Source organism: Nerophis lumbriciformis, linkage group LG12 (assembly GCF_033978685.3).
Source record: "Nerophis lumbriciformis linkage group LG12, RoL_Nlum_v2.1, whole genome shotgun sequence".
NCBI lineage: Eukaryota > Metazoa > Chordata > Actinopteri > Syngnathiformes > Syngnathidae > Nerophis > Nerophis lumbriciformis.
Genome location: NC_084559.2, coordinates 17,573,571 through 17,594,394, shown reverse-complemented (window position 1 = coordinate 17,594,394; position 20,824 = coordinate 17,573,571). Strand labels below are relative to the sequence as shown.

General features: G+C 38.4%; 1 protein-coding gene across 3 annotated transcripts; it reads left to right on the top strand.

Annotated features, from left to right (window-relative positions):
- Nucleotides 1-6,249: 6,249 nt before the first annotated feature.
- LOC133623059 (serine/threonine-protein phosphatase PP1-gamma catalytic subunit A) lies at nucleotides 6,250-20,824 on the top strand. Of its 3 annotated transcripts, none has more exons than XM_061985990.2 (8): nucleotides 6,250-6,390; nucleotides 6,604-6,668; nucleotides 6,869-7,000; nucleotides 11,014-11,244; nucleotides 11,456-11,560; nucleotides 14,032-14,255; nucleotides 17,742-17,876; nucleotides 20,220-20,824. In XM_061985990.2, exons 2-8 carry the CDS (start codon nucleotides 6,614-6,616, stop codon nucleotides 20,307-20,309), a joined length of 972 nt encoding a protein of 323 aa, XP_061841974.1. In that variant the 5' UTR covers nucleotides 6,250-6,390; nucleotides 6,604-6,613; the 3' UTR covers nucleotides 20,310-20,824. The 3 variants fall into 3 exon arrangements, with proteins under 3 accessions (XP_061841974.1, XP_061841973.1, XP_061841975.1); XM_061985989.1 differs by having other exon boundaries at nucleotides 6,253-6,384; XM_061985991.1 differs by lacking the exon at nucleotides 6,250-6,390 and having other exon boundaries at nucleotides 6,397-6,668.

The following is a 20,824-nucleotide window of genomic DNA, read 5'->3' as shown; positions in this document are numbered from 1 at the left end:
TGGTTAAAAAAACGGCAGAAATTGACCATAAAATTGACAGGAAAATGATCACACTCTATTTTACTGTAACATTCTGGTGATTGAGCGGCCAGTTTTTTGTTAGTTTTTTTGCATAAAAAAATATAGTTGTATTACTGTTGATGCAAAAATGGTACCACAGTTTTTTTTCTTATGGTAGGATTCTGAAGACCGAACTGTTTAAAAATATATATATATATATATATATTGTCATATTTACAGTGTACAATTTGATGGATAACATGCTTTGAAATCATGCGACTAAGTAGATATTTATGTATGTTTTTACCCCAAAAATGTTTCGAATGTATGATAATATAATATCTGTTGCATTATTAGATAATGTTTAAAAGTTATATAACTGCATGCAGTACATACATGTCTTTTTTTTCTGTCAAAATTTAAAAAAAGAAATAAATCAATTATTTCATTGATGCATATTATTTCCAGGCTTTCACAATCTGGCCCCCGGGGGCCTTGACTTTGACACCTGCGCTCTATCATATGTTGTCCACCCTAGTGGACATGTCTCCTAAGAATCGAGAAATGTAAGTGTTTTATTTATTGACATTTTTTTCAGGGCTGGAAAAACCCACAGTTGAGGGGGGGAAAAATCCAGAAGTATGCTATCATAATTGCATGCATTGCAGGGTATAAAATATTATTAACTGTAAATACTGTAACACGTTTGGTACAATGATCTGTGGTACGCAATTTTGTAAAAAGTATTCTGAGCTGCTACGACAGTATGTTTCTTTTCTTATCGGCACACAGATGATCCCTACAAGATGTACTGCGACTTATGTCACCAAACGGCATATTTATAAAGATTTGTCCTTTTCTGATACCGTGTACACTGCAACAAGTCAGTGTTCAAAAACAAGATAAAAAAATACAAAAATGAGGGGTGCTTCTTTTGAACGAAGCAAAATGATCTGCCAATAGAACAAAAAAAATTGCCTTGTCAAGACTTTCCAAAACAAGTAAAATTAGCTAACTTCAATGAACCGAAAAATACCTTAAAATAAGTATATTCTCACTAATAACAAGTGCACTTTTCTTGGTAGAAAAAAAAAAGAGACCTTTTTGATCAATATGTTGAAAAATATTCTTAAATTAAGTAAATGCTAGTGCCATTATCTTGACATAATGATATGCGCTCGGCATTACATTTACTTATACTAAAAACTAATTTATTGTTTTTAATGGAAAGGCAACAAGGCATGCAAATAATGTTGAAATATTGGATTTAATAAATAAATTGATTTAATAAATATTGGATTTAATAAATAAATAATATATTTAACACATTTAAATGTAAAATAAAACAATTTTCACATAATAATAATGCACTGGATGATAAAAAAAATAAGTAAAATATTTGAATAACTAGGGTAAATATGATTATACAAATTTGTGATTAAAAAAATTAAATATGCGCAAATACAGCAATCTGCTTAGTGAGAAGAATTATCTTATCAGACAGAAAATAAGCAAATATCACCCTTATTTGAGATATTTCATCTTACTTAGATTTCAGTTTTTGCAGTGTACTAATGATTATCTAGTTGTAGCTGGCTTACATCTTCATACTGTATGTGATGATAATCTCCCAAAACAGCATGACACTGCATGTCAAAGTTGCTTTTTATTATTATTGTAATTTTAGAAAATAGAAAATAATCTATTTATTCGGCCAAGATAACGAAAATGTGTGAAAGTATTGTCTCGTTTGCAAGTTTTAAATGCAGTGATCGGCTGGCACCACCTAGTGGACAATAATGGTAGTTGTTTGAATTTCCTTTTTGCTTGTTTATATGGAATCTTTTATAAAAAAAAAAATGTACACGTCAATAAATTGGAATATTTTTTGTCCGTGTATCTTGCGTTCATTTTATTTCAAATTCTTAAATGCAAATAAAAAAAAAAAAAATTTCGGACCATTGTTTCTTTTTTAATTTCTGAAACAAAAGTTTAACTATTTTATGAGACTTTTTTTAAACGACAATAGGACTCCTGCTGAACAAAGATGTTACCGTAATGCTAAACGCAAAGGAAAAGCTAAAATACTGCTTCCGGTTTAATTTGTCTTTTTTGGGGGGATTTTTGTGTTTATCTGGAAAAATTAAAATCCCTAAAAGGAAAATGTCCGTGTACCTTCCGTTCATTCTATTTCCAATTCTGAAACGCAAATTAAAAAAATAAAATTAGGGCCGTTTTTCGATTTTTATTATATATGTCATATTTTAAAACAAACAAAAAGGGGTTCAATTATTGCCATAAAATTGGATTTTGTGCTGTTTTCCTTTTATGGATTTACATTTGTTTCCAGATAAACACAAAAATCGAAAAATCTGTGCGATGACAAATTAAACCGGAACCAGTATTTTAGCTTTTCCTTTGCGTTTAGCATGTTTTTAGCTTTAGGGTAACATCCATAGACATCTTATAAGTAGACACAACATCAAGCGCTACTGCCTACTGGCGCTGACGAGACGCGGGGCCGCCATCTTGGAGTGGTGATCCTCTCCACTCAGTGCAATTCATTTGGCAGGAGCAATGAACTGTCAGCGCATTTTAATTCATTTTACTTCACTGAATACCACTGATTTTCACACGCTTTTTTGTCATACGTGTAGCTATGATAAAGGACACATGTTTTGGCGTGTTTTATTATTCATAGTTTGCTTAACAGTAACAGAATATTCTTATATGCTATAAGTGACCAGACGTCCGAGATCAAAACTGGGAATATAATCCCAGAGAAGGGGGAAAAACGGTCAGCTATTTTTACGTTCAAGAAACAATATGATTAGGTTATATATACATGCGTATATCCTACATAAACAATGAATATATTAGATATCTATATATCCGTGTCAGGTAAGTGTGGCAGGGCCTTTTCCTGTTTATCACATATTTTGTCCCACACATTTCACGAAGGTGGGCTACACAAAATTGGGTTGGAAAGCTAGACTAAATTTAGACTTGTATAATACTGTATAGCCACTGTCCATCTGATTGTCTAGTTAGCTAAGATATATATGGACAAGGTAAAGACATATTTATTTTTTTACACTAACAAAAAAAAAAAAAGGCGCGCACAAGGCGGAAGTACAAACTTGGTTAAGAAAACAAAACTGGGGTTGGGCAAAAACTATGAACATGAAACAAATAACACTTACTGTGACAAGAATGCACAAAACTCACGTGGCAAGAAACAAGCAGCATGAAAACTATGGCAGCATGACAATGGCATGCGTGGTAAGGATATCAGATAGCATGGGTGTCAAGGAGGTAATGTCGCCAGACAGATTGCCTGGCAACTGCAAGTTTAAATAATACCGACATGATTAGTGACAGGTGCGCGAGTGCAAAACGTGAGACAGGTGAAACTAATGAGTAGTCATGGAAACAAAACAAGCAAGAGTGCACAACCAGGAACTAAAAAGAGTCCAAAAAACAAACAGCACATGGCCAAACAAAAACATGATCAACAGACATGACATTAATGACCTTGTCCCGATGTAGATACAATGTGTGTCAAATCACCCCAAAAGCCATGACGTAATATGACCTTCCCTAGTGTGCCTCTGATTGGCTCGCCAGTGTCTGACCATGTCTGTGACCCAGACCGCTCTGGCTGCAGTGCCCTCTGCTGGTTATTCAGGGGAGTGTGTAGGTCACATTTATTTGTGCATCTGGTTTGTGGGAGGAATGTCTCATCGACACAAAAGCAAAAAAAAAGCGATCCACATATGCAAATTCAATACAAATACAAATACAAAATCAAGCATATTTATATTCAAATCTCAAAAATATATTTACAAATAAATTCTTAATTTATTTGTTTGTCACATTTTTATGTTTATACATTTTATTTGTATATATTTTCAAATCTCAAAAATATATTTACAAATATGCGTTTATTTATACAAATGATTTATTTATTTGTATATCACATTTGTATTTGTATATTTATTAATATATGCATATTAGGGATGTCCGATAATGGCTTTTTGCCGATATCCGATATTCCGATATTGTCCAACTCTTTAATTACCGATACCGATATTAACCGATACTGATAAATACAGTCGTGGAATTAACACATTATTATGCCTAATTTGGACAACCGGGTATGGTGAAGATAAGGTTCTTTTTTTAAAAATTAATAAAATAAAATAAATAAATTAAAAACATTTTCTTGAATGAAAAAGAAAGTAAAACAATATGAAAACAGTTACATAGAAACTAGTAATTAATGAAAATTAGTAAAATTAACTGTTAAAGGTTAGTACTATTAGTGGACCAGCAGCACGCACAATCATGTGTGCTTACGAACTGTATCCCTTGCAGACTGTATTGATATATATTGATATATAATGTAGGAACCAGAATATTAATAACAGAAAGAAACAACTCTTTTGTGTGAATGAGTGTAAATGGGGGAGGGAGGTTTTTTGGGTTGGTGCACTAATTGTAAGTGTATCTTGTGTTTTCTATGTTGATTTAATAAAAAAAATCAAATAAAAATAAACGATACCGATAATTAAAAAAAACGATACAGATAATTTCCGATATTACATTTTTAAAGCATTTATCGGCCGTTAATAGCGGCAGGCCGATATTATCGGACATCTCTAATGCATATGTATTAATATCAGTGACGTGCAGTCACTAGAGGCAGGTGAGGCGGGGCCTCACCTGCCATCATGGAAAGAAAAAAAATGTAAAAAGAAAAAAATTGTATTAAATTGTTATATGTATCCAGTGATTATACTATAAAGTTATTTTCCATTTAACTTCACCCGTTTTAGATTATTTTGATTTAAAATCGCTGACCTCAATATGTGTAACATATTTCTTGTGCTGAGCGATCATAAAACGGCTGCAAAAGACGCACTGGCTGAGGCTCGCCTCCTGCACCCCCGCCGTAGAATGCATGTCAACCCCTGACGGGAGTGTTATATCAACTAAAGCCCACACTTAAACTTTCCACGTGCAAGATTGAATCTATTTAAAAAAGTTATTTCATAAGAAGCCAAAAAGTGCAAAAACAATAATGTTCGTGTTGGAGGAGTTGTGAATGACTGCAGGGCCACAACATTAGGTACACCTGCAATTCACAACTCCTCCAACACGAACATTATTGTTTTTGCACTTTTTGGCTTCTTATTAAATAACTTTTGTAACCTATTTTTATGGGCTTTCCACTTTGTGATGTTAAGTTCCTGTTATGCGCTGTTATACAGTATATGCCTTGAACTCTTATTTTGAAGGCGCTAAGAGCGGAAGTGATGACACGTTGGAGTGGAGCGGAAGTTTTTGAAAGAAGGTAAATAAAGTGGTCCTCGTGTAAACTGGAGCCTCCGTGTTTGTTATTTTGTAGTTTCATACAGTATAGGCGACATTTATAAACCCTCGGTTACACTTTTTTAAATAGATTCAATCTTGCACGTGGAAAGTTGAAGTGAGGACTTTAGTTGATATAACACTCTCGTCAGGGGGTTCATTAATCCAGCACAACAGCGGCTCATGGACTTATTTTATAAGTAAAGGTAAGACCATAATAACGTTTTTTTTAATTAAATGTGCTTTTTTGTGTGCTACAGTTTGTATGTGTAAAGTTAAAGTTAAGTTAAAGTACCAATGATTGTCACACACACACTAGGTGTAATGAAATGTGTCGTCTGCATTTGACCCATCCCATTGATCACCCCCTGGGAGGTGAGGGGAGCAGTGGGCAGCAGCGGCGCCGCGCACGGGAATAATTTTTGGTGATTTAATAACCCCCAATTCCAAGCCTTGATGCTGAGTGCCAAGCAGGGAAGAATGCTGGTATGAGCTTTTAAACATAACCCGTTAACTGCTGCCAATCAAATGGTGAATAAGATACTCTTTAGGGTTCATATGTTTGTAAATCTGACTGTGATGAAGTCAGTGCCTCACCAGCCATCAACCTCACCGCACGTCACTGATTAATATCATATTGATATATATAAGTTGATGTGAGACAGGGGGCAGCAGTGAAAACCGCTGCCAGACTTGAAAAGTGATGGGAACTTCGGCTCTTTTACAAGGGGGCGATTCTTTTGACGCATCTCCGTATATTATTCAACTATTTCTTCGACTTTGGTGGTTTTTGCTTTTCTTAGCAAAACGAGTCTAAAATGACTAATGGCCAACCCGGTGCGGCTTTAGCAGAAAAACGAAGATGGGGGGGGAAGAGTCGTGTACATCAAATACCCGGCTACTGTTAGTCACTTAAAGAGCTGGATTGTTCGCGAACGGCCCATCAGGAGTTTGGGCCAAGGTGCGGCAGAGAAAAGGAGAGAAGGACGCTCTGTTACCGTCGTCTAGCGTGTGCGAGTAACTATTGTTTATTTACTCACCCTTTCCGAGTCGAAGCTAACGCTAGGTGTGAAATATCTACCAGCGTGGCTACGTATTAACCGGCTCCTACCAACATATTTTTCCCGCAACCAAAAAAAAAGTGACGTAACTAACGTCGGGGTGCTAACTGCTAGCGGGCTAGCTGAACGCCGAGACCCAGATTCGAATAATCGTATTTTTTTTGTACAGGAACAGCACAATGGCCGACGTGGACAAACTCAATATAGACAGCATAATCCAACGTCTCTTAGAAGGTAAGTCAAATGCTCGATTTGTGTCCGAATGTAGACGACTTGCGAGGCGATGTTAGCTTGCGTTGGCTAGCGTTAGCGTGTGTTTGTGAAGAGTTGAAAGAGCCGTAACATCTGTATAATAACAGCCTCCATATTTCACTTTTTAGTTGTTCTTATGCCCACAAGGACACTTATTAATTTTTTTTGTGTGTGTGTTCCAGTAAGAGGAGCTAAACCTGGGAAGAATGTCCAGTTGCAGGAGAATGAGATTCGTGGTTTGTGTCTGAAATCCAGGGAGATATTCCTGAGTCAGCCCATTCTTCTGGAGCTGGAAGCCCCCCTCAAAATATGCGGTAAGATTTCCCCCTTTAATCAATTTCCTTTTTATTTAACCAGGTAAAGAATCATTGAGATTAAAATCTTCTTTCTCAAGAGCGACCTGACAAAGAGGGCGGCACTAACAAAGTCACAATAATAATTACAACAAGACAATACAACAGCAGTCATACCACAACAGGTCAAAAATCATTTAAGTAATAATTAAATTTACAAACCCCGTTTCCATATGAGTTGGGAAATTGTGTTAGATGTAAATATAAACGGAATACAATGATTTGCAAATCATTTTCAACCCATATTCAATTGAATGCACTACAAAGACAAGATATTTGATGTTCAAACTCATAAACTTTTCTTTTTTTTGCAAATAATAATTAACTTAGAATTTTATGGCTGCAACACGTGCCAAAGTAGTTGTGAAAGGGCATGTTCACCACTGTGTTGCATGGCCTTTCCTTTTAACAACACTCAGTAAACGTTTGGGAACTGAGGAGACACATTTTTTAAGCTTCTCACTTCCACTTTATTTATATAGCACATTTAAACAACAAAATGTTTCCAAAGTGCTGCACAACAATATTAAACACAATTAAAAACAATATAAAATAAATATGATTAAAAACAATTTTAAAGGGTAAAACCAATTAAAACAGTAAATAGAAATCAACATTTTAAAACACAGAGGACAACAGAGGACCACACAACTCACGTAGTGTTAAAAGCCAAAGAATAAAAGTGGGTCTTAAGACGAGACTTAAAACACTCCACTGTGGGAGCAGTTCGAACATGGAGGGGCAGAGTGTTCCAGAGCTTAGGGCCGACCACAGAGAAGGCCCTGTCTCCCCTGGTTTTAAGTCTCGTCTTGGGCACCATGAGCTGGAGCTGGCCCTCGGACCTCAGAGCGCGCGCAGGATTGTAAGTTTGGATGAGGTCCGAGATATACTGAGGTGCCAGTCCATGTAAAGCTTTAAAAACAAACAGCAAGGTTTTAAAATCAATTCTAAAATGAACAGGGAGCCAGTGCAAACTCTCAAGGATTGGGGTTATATGCTGGCGTCTCCTGGCCCCTGTTAAAAGTCGTGCTGCCGCGTTCTGGACTAACTGCAACGAGAGAGAGCTTTTTGGTTAATGCCAGCATAAAGTGCATTGCAGTAGTCCAGGCGACTTGAAATAAAAGCATGCACGACTTGTTCAAAAAGGTTAAAAGATAAAAACGGTTTTACCTTTGCTAAAAGACGAAGATGATAAAAACACGATTTTAAAACGCCATTGACTTGTTTGTCAAGTTTAAAATCGCTGTCTATAGTGACGCCAAGGTTGGTGACTTTGGGACGCACATAATTTTCTCAGGTGGAATTCTTTCCCATTCTTGCTTGTTGTTCAACAGTCCGGGGGTCTCCGTTGTGGTATTTTAGGCTTCATAATGCGCCACACATTTTCAATGGGAGACAGGTCTGGACTACAGGCAGGCCAGTCTAGTACCCGCACTCTTTCACTATGAAGCCACGTTGATGTAACACGTGGCTTAGCATTGTCTTGCTGAAATAAGCAGGGGCGTCCATGGTAACGTTGCTTGGATGGCAACATATGTTGCTCCAAAACCTGTATGTACCGTTCAGCATTAATGGCGCCTTCACAGATGTGTAAGTTACCCATGTGTTGGGCACTAATACACCCCCATACCATCACAGATGCTGGCTTTTCAACTTTGCGCCTATAACAATCCGGATGGTTCTTTTCCTCTTTGGTCCGGAGGACACGACGTCCAGTTTCCAAAAACAATTTGAAATGTGGACTCGTCAGACCACAGAACACTTTTCCACTTTGTATCAGTCCATCTTAAATGAGCTCAGGCCCAGCCAAGCCGACGGCGTTTCTGGGTGTTGTTGATAAACGGTTTTCGCCTTGTATAGGAGAGTTTTAAGTTGCACTTACAGATGTAGCGACCAACTGTAGTTACTGACAGTGGGTTTCTGAAGTGTTCTTGAGCCCATGTGGTGATATCCTTTACACACTGATGTCGCTTGTTGATGCAGTACAGCCTGAGGGATCGAAGGTCACGGGCTTAGCTGCTTACGTGCAGTGATTTCTCCAGATTCTCTGAACCCTTTGATGATATTACGGACCGTAGATGGTGAAATCCCTAAATTCCTTGCAATAGCTGGTTGAGAAAGGTTTTTCTTAAACTGTTCAACAATTTTGCTCACGCATTTGTTGACAAAGTGGTGACCCTGGCCCCATCCTTGTTTGTGAATGACTGAGCATTTCATGGAATCTACTTTTATACCCAATCATGGCACCCACCTGTTCCCAATTTGCCTGTTCACCTGTGGGATGTTCCAAATAAGTGTTTGATGAGCATTCCTCAACTTTATCAGTATTTATTGCCACCTTTCCCAACTACTTTGTCATGTGTTGCTGGCATCAAATTCTAAAGTTAATGAAATATGTTGTCTTTGTAGCATATTCAACTGAATATGGGTTGAAAATGATTTGCAAATCATTGTATTCCGTTTATATTTACATCTAACACAATTTCCCAACTCATATGGAAACAAGGTTTGTAAAAGCAAGTACATTTCCCAAAATTGTTCAATTGGTATTGAACTGAGTAAGAAGCTACTTAACCAACAGGAAGCAATACGTGAAGATAGGCGAACAGAGCTAAAAATATCTTGTGGCGTACCTCAGGGATCAATACTCGGACCAAAATTATTCAATCTCAACATAAATCAATCAATGTTTATTTGTATAGCCCTAAATCACAAGTGTCTCAAAGGGCTGCACAAGCCATGACGACATCCCCGGTTCAGAGCCCACAAAAGGGCAAGGAAAAACTCACAACCCAGTGGGATGTCAATGTGAATGACTATGAGAAACCTTGGAGAGGACCGCAGATGTGGGGTGATGCTACTGTATTAAACAAAAATTTAGGATCGTTTTTGTTGAGGCGGATGAGATTTGAGTAATATTTCGCTTTAGCTAAGGTAAGCATGCGTTTATAAGTTATTAAACTATCACTCCATGCTTGATGGAAAACTTCCAAGTTTAGTCGCGCGCCATTTGCGTTCCAGCTTTCTACATGATCATTTATGAGCTCTAGTTTCTTCTGCAAACCATGGGGTACGCCTTTTAGGGGCCCTTTTTAGCTTAAGTGGTGCTATACTATCAATGGTTAAAGTTGTTAGTGAGGTTATCAATAGAGCCGACATAATTTGGGAATGGTGCCATTACCGAAGGCAGTAGGCCAGCAAGAGTCATCGTTGTGGCAGCATTAATGTTGCGGCTGTTATAGCAGTTATTATTATTATTATTATTAGCTTGTTGACAATGAGTCAGAACTTCGAATTTTATAAGGTAATGATCGGACATTACATTAGTATACGGGAGTATCATAACTTTGGAGGTGGTGACGCCCCTGACAAGCACTAGATCTATCGTATTACCGTTGCGATGCGTGGGTTCATTTATTATTTGTGTAAGACCACAGCTATCAATTATAGTCTGGAGCGCCTCCCACGGAGGGTCCGATGGGGTATTCATATGGATACTAAAGTGCCCCTTTATGATTATATTGTCGGCGTGCGTCACTAGATCAGCAAAGAACTCTGAGAATTCACTGATAAACTCCGAATAGGTAAAAGACACTGCTTCTCAGAAAGTAAAAGTTGAAAGACATTAAAGTGAACGTTTTTGTTTTACGCTTGCTACACTGGATGTTTACATTGTCCCTTTAAAGAGACGCAACTGTAAGTTGTTGTTTTTTAATATTTGCTGGAAACAGTGGATGTTGCTGCCCAATATTTTGCCCTTTAAAGATACACATTTGTTGTATGATTAGAACATTTTAGCCTCAACATGGCCTTAATTCCATGATAATATTGTACTGTGAGATTTTTAAACCGTTGCATCCCTAATACAATGTGTTGGTGTACACACATTGAATAAGCATCCCTTCTTTCTTTTCCTCTCAAAATAGATGAATATAACCCCAGAAGAATGAGCTCTCATTATTTGTCTTTTTCAGGTGACATCCATGGGCAATATTACGATCTGCTGAGACTGTTTGAATATGGGGGCTTCCCTCCAGAGAGCAACTACTTGTTTTTGGGAGACTACGTGGACAGGGGCAAGCAATCTCTTGAAACCATCTGTCTTTTGCTTGCCTACAAAATTAAATACCCAGAGAACTTCTTCCTGTTGAGGGGAAACCACGAGTGTGCATCAATCAACAGAATATATGGTTTTTATGATGAGTGTAAGTAAGTTAACAAATTTACAGTGGTGCCTCGGTTTTCGTACGCCCAAACTTTGTACGATTTGGTTTTGGATTAAAATGAAAAGATACTGAAAAAATGAAAACTGAGGTACCGCTGTTAATTGTTTTGTCAGTCTCAGTAGAATGACCTACTTGTGTTACTGCTTTAAGTGAATGATTTATTGGAATTGTTTTCATTTTAATGTTGCAGGTAAAAGAAGGTACAACATCAAACTCTGGAAGACTTTTACTGACTGTTTTAACTGCCTCCCAATTGCGGCGATTGTGGATGAAAAGATATTTTGCTGTCACGGAGGTATGTTGCTGTCAGAGCCTAAAGTAAATATTTAAAGTACAAACCTGATGAACTAGAGCGTGTTGCAGATGATGAAGTGGAGTTCTTTTAAATAAAAATAATTGTTGGTGACATTTCAAACAAGTACAAATGTCACAAGCAATAACATGCAAGGGGTCTGTTCTGAAAATGTGAGTAGTTTTCGGAATGTAAGCATCTGGCGAAACTCTAGAGAAGCAAAGTACAGTGAAACCTGCTTATGGTGACTTCAATCGGACCGGCTGACTCTGGTCGCCCAAAGCGGTTGTTGGCCTAATCTAAATGAGCTATTGTGTGCACGTTTACCTTTGACATAGGCCAAAGACATCCAGAAATTGTTGATGATGAAGAATTTTTGAACCTACTACAGTTTGTTGACATGGTTTTCCTCCGTATGTGTTAATTTTTTCAAATGGCGACTTGTACCTGGCCTTCTGCCCGAGTGCAGCTGGGATAGATATTTAACAGAGCTGCTGCAGTAATTTTGTTTAAGTCATGACTACAATGGCAATGATAAATATTTTGTACATGCACAAACCTTTCTTACTGTGGTTAACAAAAACAAAACAAAAAAATATATTCGATGTATTTAGTTAGTTGCTGTTGTAGAATAATCCAGGTTAAAGGGGAACATTATCACAATTTCAGAAGGGTTAAAACCATTAAAAATCAGTTCCCAGTGGCTTATTTTATTTTTCGAAGTTTTTTTCAAAATTTTACCCATCACGCAATATCCCTAAAAAAAAGCTTCAAAATGCCTGATTTTAACCATCGTTATATACACCCGTCCATTTTCCTGTGACGTCACATAGTGATGCCAACACAAACAAACATGGCGCATAGAACAGAAAGCTATAGCGACATTAGCTCGGATTCAGACTCGGATTTCAGCGGCTTAAGCGATTCAACAGATTACGCATGTATTGAAACGGATGGTTGTAGTGTGGAGGCAGGTAGCGAAAACGAAATTGAAGAAGAAACTGAAGCTATTGAGCCATATCGGTTTGAACCGTATGCAAGCGAAACCGACGAAAGCGACACGGGAGAAAGCGAGGACGAATTCGGCGATCGCCTTCTAACCAAATTTGGTAGGTGTTTGTTTGGCATTAAAGGAAACTAACAATTATGAACTAGGTTTACAGCATATGAAATACATTTGGCAACAACATGCACTTTGAGAGTGCAGACAGCCCAATTTTCATCAATTAATATATTCTGTAGACATACCCTCATCCGCACTCTTTTTCTGAAAGCTGATTTGTCCAGTTTTGGAGTTGATGTCAGCAGGCCAGGGAAGCTAGGGTCGATATTCTTCTCTTGATCATCTTCGGTGGCATAAGGGACGGTGTGAGCCAAGACATCCAGGGGGTTTAGCTCGCTCGTCTGCGGGAACAAACAAACTGCCGCCATTGCTTGCCGTGCTACCGAGGTCCTTTGTCCCTGAATTGCTCACACACTCCGGCAGATTCAATGGGGGTCCGGTGGCAGATTTCTTTGACTTTATCGTTGGAAATGCATCTGCTTTGAGTGTCGCAGGATATCCACACATTCTTGCCATCTCTGTCGTAGCATAGCTTTCGTCGGTAAAGTGTGCGGAACAAACGTCTAATTTCTTGCCACTTTCGCATCTTTGGGCCACTGGTGCAACTTGAATCCGTCCCTGTTCGTGTTGTTACACCCTCCGACAACACACCAACGAGGCATGATGTCTCCAAGGTACGGAAAACAGTCGAAAAAACGGAAAATAACAGAGCTGATTTGACTCAGTGTTTGTAATGTGTTTGAGAAAATGGCGGATTGCTTCCCGATGTGACGTCATCGCTCCGAGAGCAAATAATAGAAAGGCGTTTAATTCGCCAAAATTCACCCATTTAGAGTTCGGAAATCGGTTAAAAAAATATGGTCTTTTTTCTGCAACATCAAGGTATATATTGACGCTTACATAGGTCTGGTGATAATGTTCCCCTTTAATAATACCATGCTTTTATTTTGAAGCTTACATTGCACTGAACAGACTGTCACTGACGCTGTGTAACTAAACGATAATTGTGTTGCTGTTATTTATACAGAGTAAACGAGGAAATTGCACTACATAAATATTTCTGATTTTTTTATGGAAATAAAACTTGGGTTACAAATGTTCTGTCGACTTAACAGATTCCACTGTAATGCTACTTTTGTTGACTTCACTGCTGTGACAAGAAATAATGAAAATTTAATTTTGTTCTTGCTCTGTTGAAAGTGTTAATCAGAAAGATGTTTAATCGCCTTAAAGGGCTGACAAGAATGGACACCTTGTTAATGCTAACAATTTCCTGCAATTTGTTTTCAGAACAAATAAACTAAGTAGTCACGCTGATGACGTAAACCATGTTCATTTGCTTTGCGTCAACCAAATGTCTGCACCGTCAACATCAGAGTGTTTATTTGTACTTGTTTGCTATTTTGCACAGGACTTTCACCTGACCTTCAGTCCATGGAGCAAATCAGACGCATCATGCGACCCACTGACGTACCAGACCAGGGGCTGCTCTGTGATTTGCTCTGGTCTGATCCTGACAAAGATGTTTTGGGTTGGGGCGAGAATGACCGAGGTGTCTCGTTTACTTTTGGCTCAGAGGTGGTTGCCAAGTTTTTGCACAAGCATGATCTGGATCTGATCTGCCGTGCCCATCAGGTAATGAGAGTCACCTATATTAGGAAAATACAGATGGGATTTGCCCTGTGCTGACATTCCCTTTGTAACAGTCACCCTTCATCTGCTTCAACATTGCAGATATAACAAACTTTTAGTTCTTTAAACACCAGAGCCTGCTCTGCTCGCTAAATGCTTTCAGTATTTTGTATATTCAAAGGTCATATCTCATTTGATATAGGGCTGGACAATTAATCGAGTTTTGATTTAAATTTCAATTGTGGCTTCTCACGATCATGAAAATATAATCTAAACAAATAATCAATGGGCTGCGCAACATGCATGCAAATTCCGGAGCTTGTAACGGTGAAACAGATGAGTGAGCGTATGAGTTAAAAAAAGACAACGTCCACTAGAAGTTTGGGATCTCACCATGGTTACTCGAGGTGGTTGATTTTTGGATGCATGCAATTCAGACATGGACAATTATAAAGTCAATTAGTAAACATCGATAATCTACGTATTTATTGTAAATAAAGTATTGCAGACAGTTCTACAATTTGGCTGACTGCAGCGAGCCGCCTCACTGAGACATCCGACCAGCTCCTTTACTATTGGGCACTTACCGTATTTTCCGCACTATAAGGCGCACCGGATTATTAGCCGCACCTTCTATGAATTACATATTTCATAATTTTGTCCACCAATAAGCCGCCCCGGACTATAAGCCGCGCCTACGCTGCGCTAAAGTGAATGTCAAAAAAACGCTGCGCTAAAGTGAATGTCAAAAAAACAGTCAGATAGTTCAGTCAAACTTTAATAATATATTGAAAACCAGCGTTCTAACAACTCTGTCCCAAAATGTACGCAAATGTGCAATCACAAACATAGTAAAATTCAAAATGGTGTAGAGCAATAAATAGCAACATAATGTTGCTCGAACGTTAATGTCACAACACACAAAATAAACATAGCGCTCACCTTCTGAAGTTATTCTTCATTCGTAAATCCTTCGAATTCTTCGTCTTCGGTGTCCGAATTGAAAAGTTGCGCAAGCGTGGGATCCAAAAATGGCCGGCTCCGCCTCGTCGAAGTCATCGGATTCAGTGTCGCTGTTGTTGTGCAGCAGTTCTGTGAATCCTGCCTTCCGGAAAGCTCGGACCACAGTTGTGACCGAAACTATCTGCCCAGGCATTTACGATCCACTGGCAGATGTTGGCGTATGTCGACCGGCGCTATCTGCCCGTCTTAGTGAAGGTGTGTTCGCCTTCGGAGCTGTGTGAAAAAAGCCACCCGGCCTCTTCGCGTAAACTTCCCTTAACCACTCGCTCATCTTTTCTTCATCCATCCATCCCTTCGAGTTAGCTTTTATGATGACGCCGGCTGGAAAGGTCTCTTTTGGCAAGGTCTTCCTTTTGAATATCATCATGGGTGGAAGTTAGCATGGCAAGCTAGAACCACAGTGAAGGATGACTTCTCATTCCCTGTGGTGCGAATATTCACCGTACGTGCTCCCGTTCCACAGTGCGGTTCACAGGAATATCAGCTGTGAAATACGGTAGTAATCCGTGTGCGGATGGAGAGATTGCGTCTTTTTATGAACCGGATCGCTTAGTAGGAGCCATTTTGTGGTCTTTACAGATGTAAACAGGAAATGAAACGTACGGTGATATCCGCGCGTTTTTTCTTCTTCTTCCGGGGGCGGGTGAAGCGCTTCCTGTTCTATGGGGGCGGGTGCTTTCCTTGGCGGTTGCTTGCGTAGAAGAAGAAGCGCTTCCTGTTCTACCGGGAAAAAAGATGGCGGCTGTTTACCGAAGTTGCGAGACCGAAACTTTATGAAAATGAATCGTAATAAAGCGCACCGGGTTATAAGGCGCACTGTCAGCTTTTGAGAAAAATTGTGGTTTTTAGGTGCGCCTTATAGTGCGGAAAATACGGTATGTTCCAGTTTTGCACACATTTTCATTCATTTCATAAATGTGGGAATTAATTTTACTGTTTCTTAATAAAAATAAATAGTTTTTTTTAAGTTTCAAGTGATAAACGCTTATTTAGTGAAATTAAAAGAAATGTAAAACTGAATAATACATAAATTAAAGATCCATCAGTAACAGATTTTTAATCCAATCATGAGGTCCCCAAAGATTCCCACCTCTCAGGGTTACTACCGTATTTTTCGGAGTATAAGTCGCACCGGCCGAAAATGCACAATAAAGAAGGAAAAAAACATATATAAGTCGCACTGGAGTATAAATCGCATTTTTTGGAGAAAGTTATTTGATAAAGCCCAACACCAAGAATAGACATTTGAAAGGCAATTTAAAATAAATAAAGAATAGTGAACAACAGGCTGAATAAGTGTACGTTATATGAGGCATAAATAACCAACTGAGAACGTGCCTGGTATGTTAACGTAACATATTATGGTAAGAGTCATTCAAATAATTATAACATATAGAACATGCTATACGTTTACCAAACAATCTGTCTCTCCTAATCGCTAAATCCCATGAAATCTTATACGTCTAGTCTCTTACGTGAATGAGCTAAATAATATTAGATATTTTACGCTATTGTGTTAATAATTTCACACATAAGTCGCTCCTGAGTATAAGTCGCACCCCCGGCCAAACTCCATCCATCCATCCATTTTCTACCGCTTATTCCCTTTGGGGTCGCGGGGGGTGCTGGAGCCTATCTCAGCTACAATCGGGCGGAAGGCGGGGTACACCCTAGACAAGTCGCCACCTCACTGCGACTTATAGTCCGAAAAATGCGGTACTACTTTTTATTTGACACAGCAATAATTCATGATCACTGGACTCAACTAAAAAAGTAAGGCATATGATTTCCGTCACAGATTTGGCCAGTCAGACAAATCCACTGATAAACACAAAACAATATCAGGGAAATTGACATAGATGTGACTAAATTGCTGTCGTTGTGAGGAGAAGTAAAATTTGTTTGGGGAAAATAATACATCCAGGAACGCTCATTCAGCCCCGAAACACGTCCTGAACTTAAACAATGTTGAGACATTCACTTGAAACAGCGGCTAAACTACAAAGCTAAAGCTAGCAAGAAGAATCCATAAACCCACAACACATCTCATCTGCTTATGTTGTTGTGAACGACATCATTGATGTAACATTAACGTACCAACAGGAGAATAGCTGCAACTTGGGATTTGCGGCCACAGTTTTTTCTTTTTTTTCTTTCTTTTTTTTTAAGCCTTAAGTCCTTTCTTTACTCGTCAAAATAAGTGTAAAAGGTAAAAAACAGAAAAAATACTAATTTTATTGCTTTTTTAATATTGCTATTGTTATTTAAATGTGTTATTGCTATTTTACTTGTTGTGGTTTATTCGTTATTAATTTGTCTTTTTAACTGTTTAAATAAAAAAAATAAAAAAAATAATTAATGAATAATAATATAATTAATCAGCATTACAATATCAATCAAAATATTTGTTATTTTATATTTTTGCCATAATCTACCAGCCCTAATTTGATATGTTCTCTTACACAGGTTGTTGAGGACGGCTATGAGTTTTTTGCAAAAAGGCAGCTGGTGACTCTTTTCTCTGCGCCCAATTATTGTGGGGAGTTTGACAACGCCGGTGCCATGATGAGTGTGGATGAAACCCTCATGTGCTCTTTTCAGGTGAGGCACCTTATTATTTTTTTTAGAAAATATGGATTCAGTTGCAGCAGAAGTGAAGTCTTTTGAGTGTATTTGTTCACACCTAAGTAGGAAATACTGCAAAATGCAGTGCACTGTCACTACCAGGAAGTCAAAAGACACAAACTTGTGAGTGCACAGTACTGTACACTAACCTCAACACTTACCATTGGCTACGTAATGAAGGCGGGAAGGACTACCAAACTTAAAAGAAGATTTTTTGGTAGCATTTTTCTCATAAACCTTTGTTTGATCCTGTGTGTTCTTATTTTGGAAATGGGTAAAGTAAATAAGAAGTGGGCAAGTAATCGATTATCGATCGATAACAGCACTAAACCATTACGAGTACAGTGTAGACTGTATATGGAAGTGCACTGATGGAAGCCCAGCGGTACCTTGGATTTTTTATGCCCTACTTTTCATATGATTTGGTGTTTGACAAAAAGTTAAGCCCAAATTTTGCCCAGGTTTTTCTATACCGTCTGTTTAAAAAAACATTGCACATAACTGTGCCTCAAATGGAATACTTCCTTCAGTACTAGGGGTGTAACGGTACGTGTATTTGTACTGAACCGTTTCGGTTCGGTTCGGAGGTGTACCGAACGAGTTTCCACACGAACATATTATGTAGCCTCCTAAGCTAAAGTCTTAACGAGCTGCTCCGCTTCGTTCTGCCTGTCTCTGTCAGTACTCTGCAGCACGCAGCATTGTCCCACCCACACAACCATCTCACTGGTTACACACTCAGCGGTAACAGCCAATCAGCAGTGCGTATTCAGAGCGGTAACAGCCAATCAGCAGTGCGTATTCAGAGCGCATGTAGTCATTGCTCCAGCGTCATGATGAGCAGGTAGGTGTTTAGCAGGTAACCATCAGGCAGCGGACTCTCCCCAAATGATAATAAACACCTCCCAGTCAACTACGAGTAACATCACTATGAGCCTGTTGACGTTCTAGAAAGATAAACGGTAGCTTCAGCTCACTCGCACTCCTGGCTTGAGGTGAAGGCTAATTCGCTTTTAGCGTAACGTTAGCTCATTTTGCGTTGTGTGTGTGTTACGGACAGCAAAGCCCTGTCTGTCTGTTATTTCACTTTACCTTTTTCTGTGTTGATTGAGCTGTGTTGAAGCAGCAAAAAAGGACAGTATGTTAAATGAAAAGTTTCTGTCTCTGATAGTTGATATAATAATGTAACTGCATCATAAAGCCTACATGAACTCCATGGTGTTCAGGAATGAATAGTCTCTCCTATTGCTAATGTACTATTTTTTCAGCTATAGTTGCATTAATCATTAGTAATGGAGCAGCCTAGTTTTGAATGGCAGGGTCCCTGCTATCACATGTTGATAAAAATATAACATTTACATAATAAAAATCAACTACAGGCTCCCCAAATGCTGTAATAAATTAAGCATGATGAGTTGACTTGAAACTGTTTCAGGTTGCACTTTTAATATGTAGAAGAAAAGTTTTGTCATTTTATTTAATCTGAGCAACAACTTGAGGCAGTTTAATGTTGATTAACGTGGGCAGAATTATTATAGTGTTCCCAATGTTAAAAGGATAAAGCCATTGTTTACAAATTTGGTAAATAAATAACCAAAAAAATTATATTTTGTTGTTTTCTAACTATACCGAAAATGAACCGAACCGTGACCTCTAAACCGAGGTACGTACCAAACCGAAATTTGTGTATACCGTTACACCCCTACTGTATATTGAAGTGCACTGATGGAAGCCCAGTGGTACCTTGGATTTTTTATGCCCTACTTTTCATATGATTTGGTGTTTGACAAAAAGTTAAGCCTAAATTTTGCCCAAGTTTTTCTATACCGTTTGTTTACAAACATTGCACATAACTGTGCCTCAAATGGAATACTTCCTTCAGTACACTTTAATAAGTACTTAGTTCCTACGTGTGTGACAGTGTAGTGCTGGCCCAAATCCAATACTGTCATTGCTCACTCCCTAGACGTTACGATTCCAATATTGACCTTTCTATTTGTATTTCCTCCTTTTAAAAAGGGAATTGCAACCACTCTAGTTGGTTCCTCTTTTTCTGCTATGTAGCCAAAATGGCGACTATTGTCTGTCACTGCACATTACCCATTTTGGATGTTTTGAGTGCAACATCTGAGTACTGACAGCGTACTGCATTTTGCCCTACTTCACTTTGTGAAGTTTGTGAACAAAGATACAGACCAAGCTGTCTTCACCAACATCTCTCCTTACTTGCTGCTAATAAAAAAGGATAAATTAAACAACTATTTTGCAGACAGTGCTAAATGATTATGAAATTAATTGTATAACTTTGTGAACTTGTAGATTTTGAAACCAGCCGAGAAGAAGAAGCCCAATGGCAGCCGTCCCGTCACTCCCCCTCGCAATATGGTCACCAAGCAAGCAAAGAAATAAAAGGATTTGTTGTTCTTCTGTTGTCCCCTTCGTTTGAGGGATTGGTTAACCTTAATGTTGCCAGTACTGAAAAGATTTCCACTCTCACCTTAGGAAAGCAAAATATTGAGTTGTCCTCCACAGGGGTGAATTTGTATGTCACCATGAAAACCTCAGGTGTTTTGCACTCCATTTTGCAGCTAGACTTTGCCACATGACTGTTGAATCAGGACAAATGTAACAATAATGCTACTTATGCACAGGAATGCCTTGTTTAAAGCGGTGCACAGTTCAAGCAGTTTCTTTTGTCATGTAATGTTTTTCATTGTTTTATTTCTTCACTGTCAGTAAAGGCTGTGTTAATAGCCAGAAACAACGGCGATCATCACAAACACCAGTCGACTATAACTACTTCAAGTTTAGTACAGACTCATTCACCTCTTCATATTTTTAAGCCTGTGTTGTACTAAATTATATGAAGAAAGGAGCACTCTTGTAATGTTTAAATCTTTCTAATAAACTTTGAGTGTATTTAA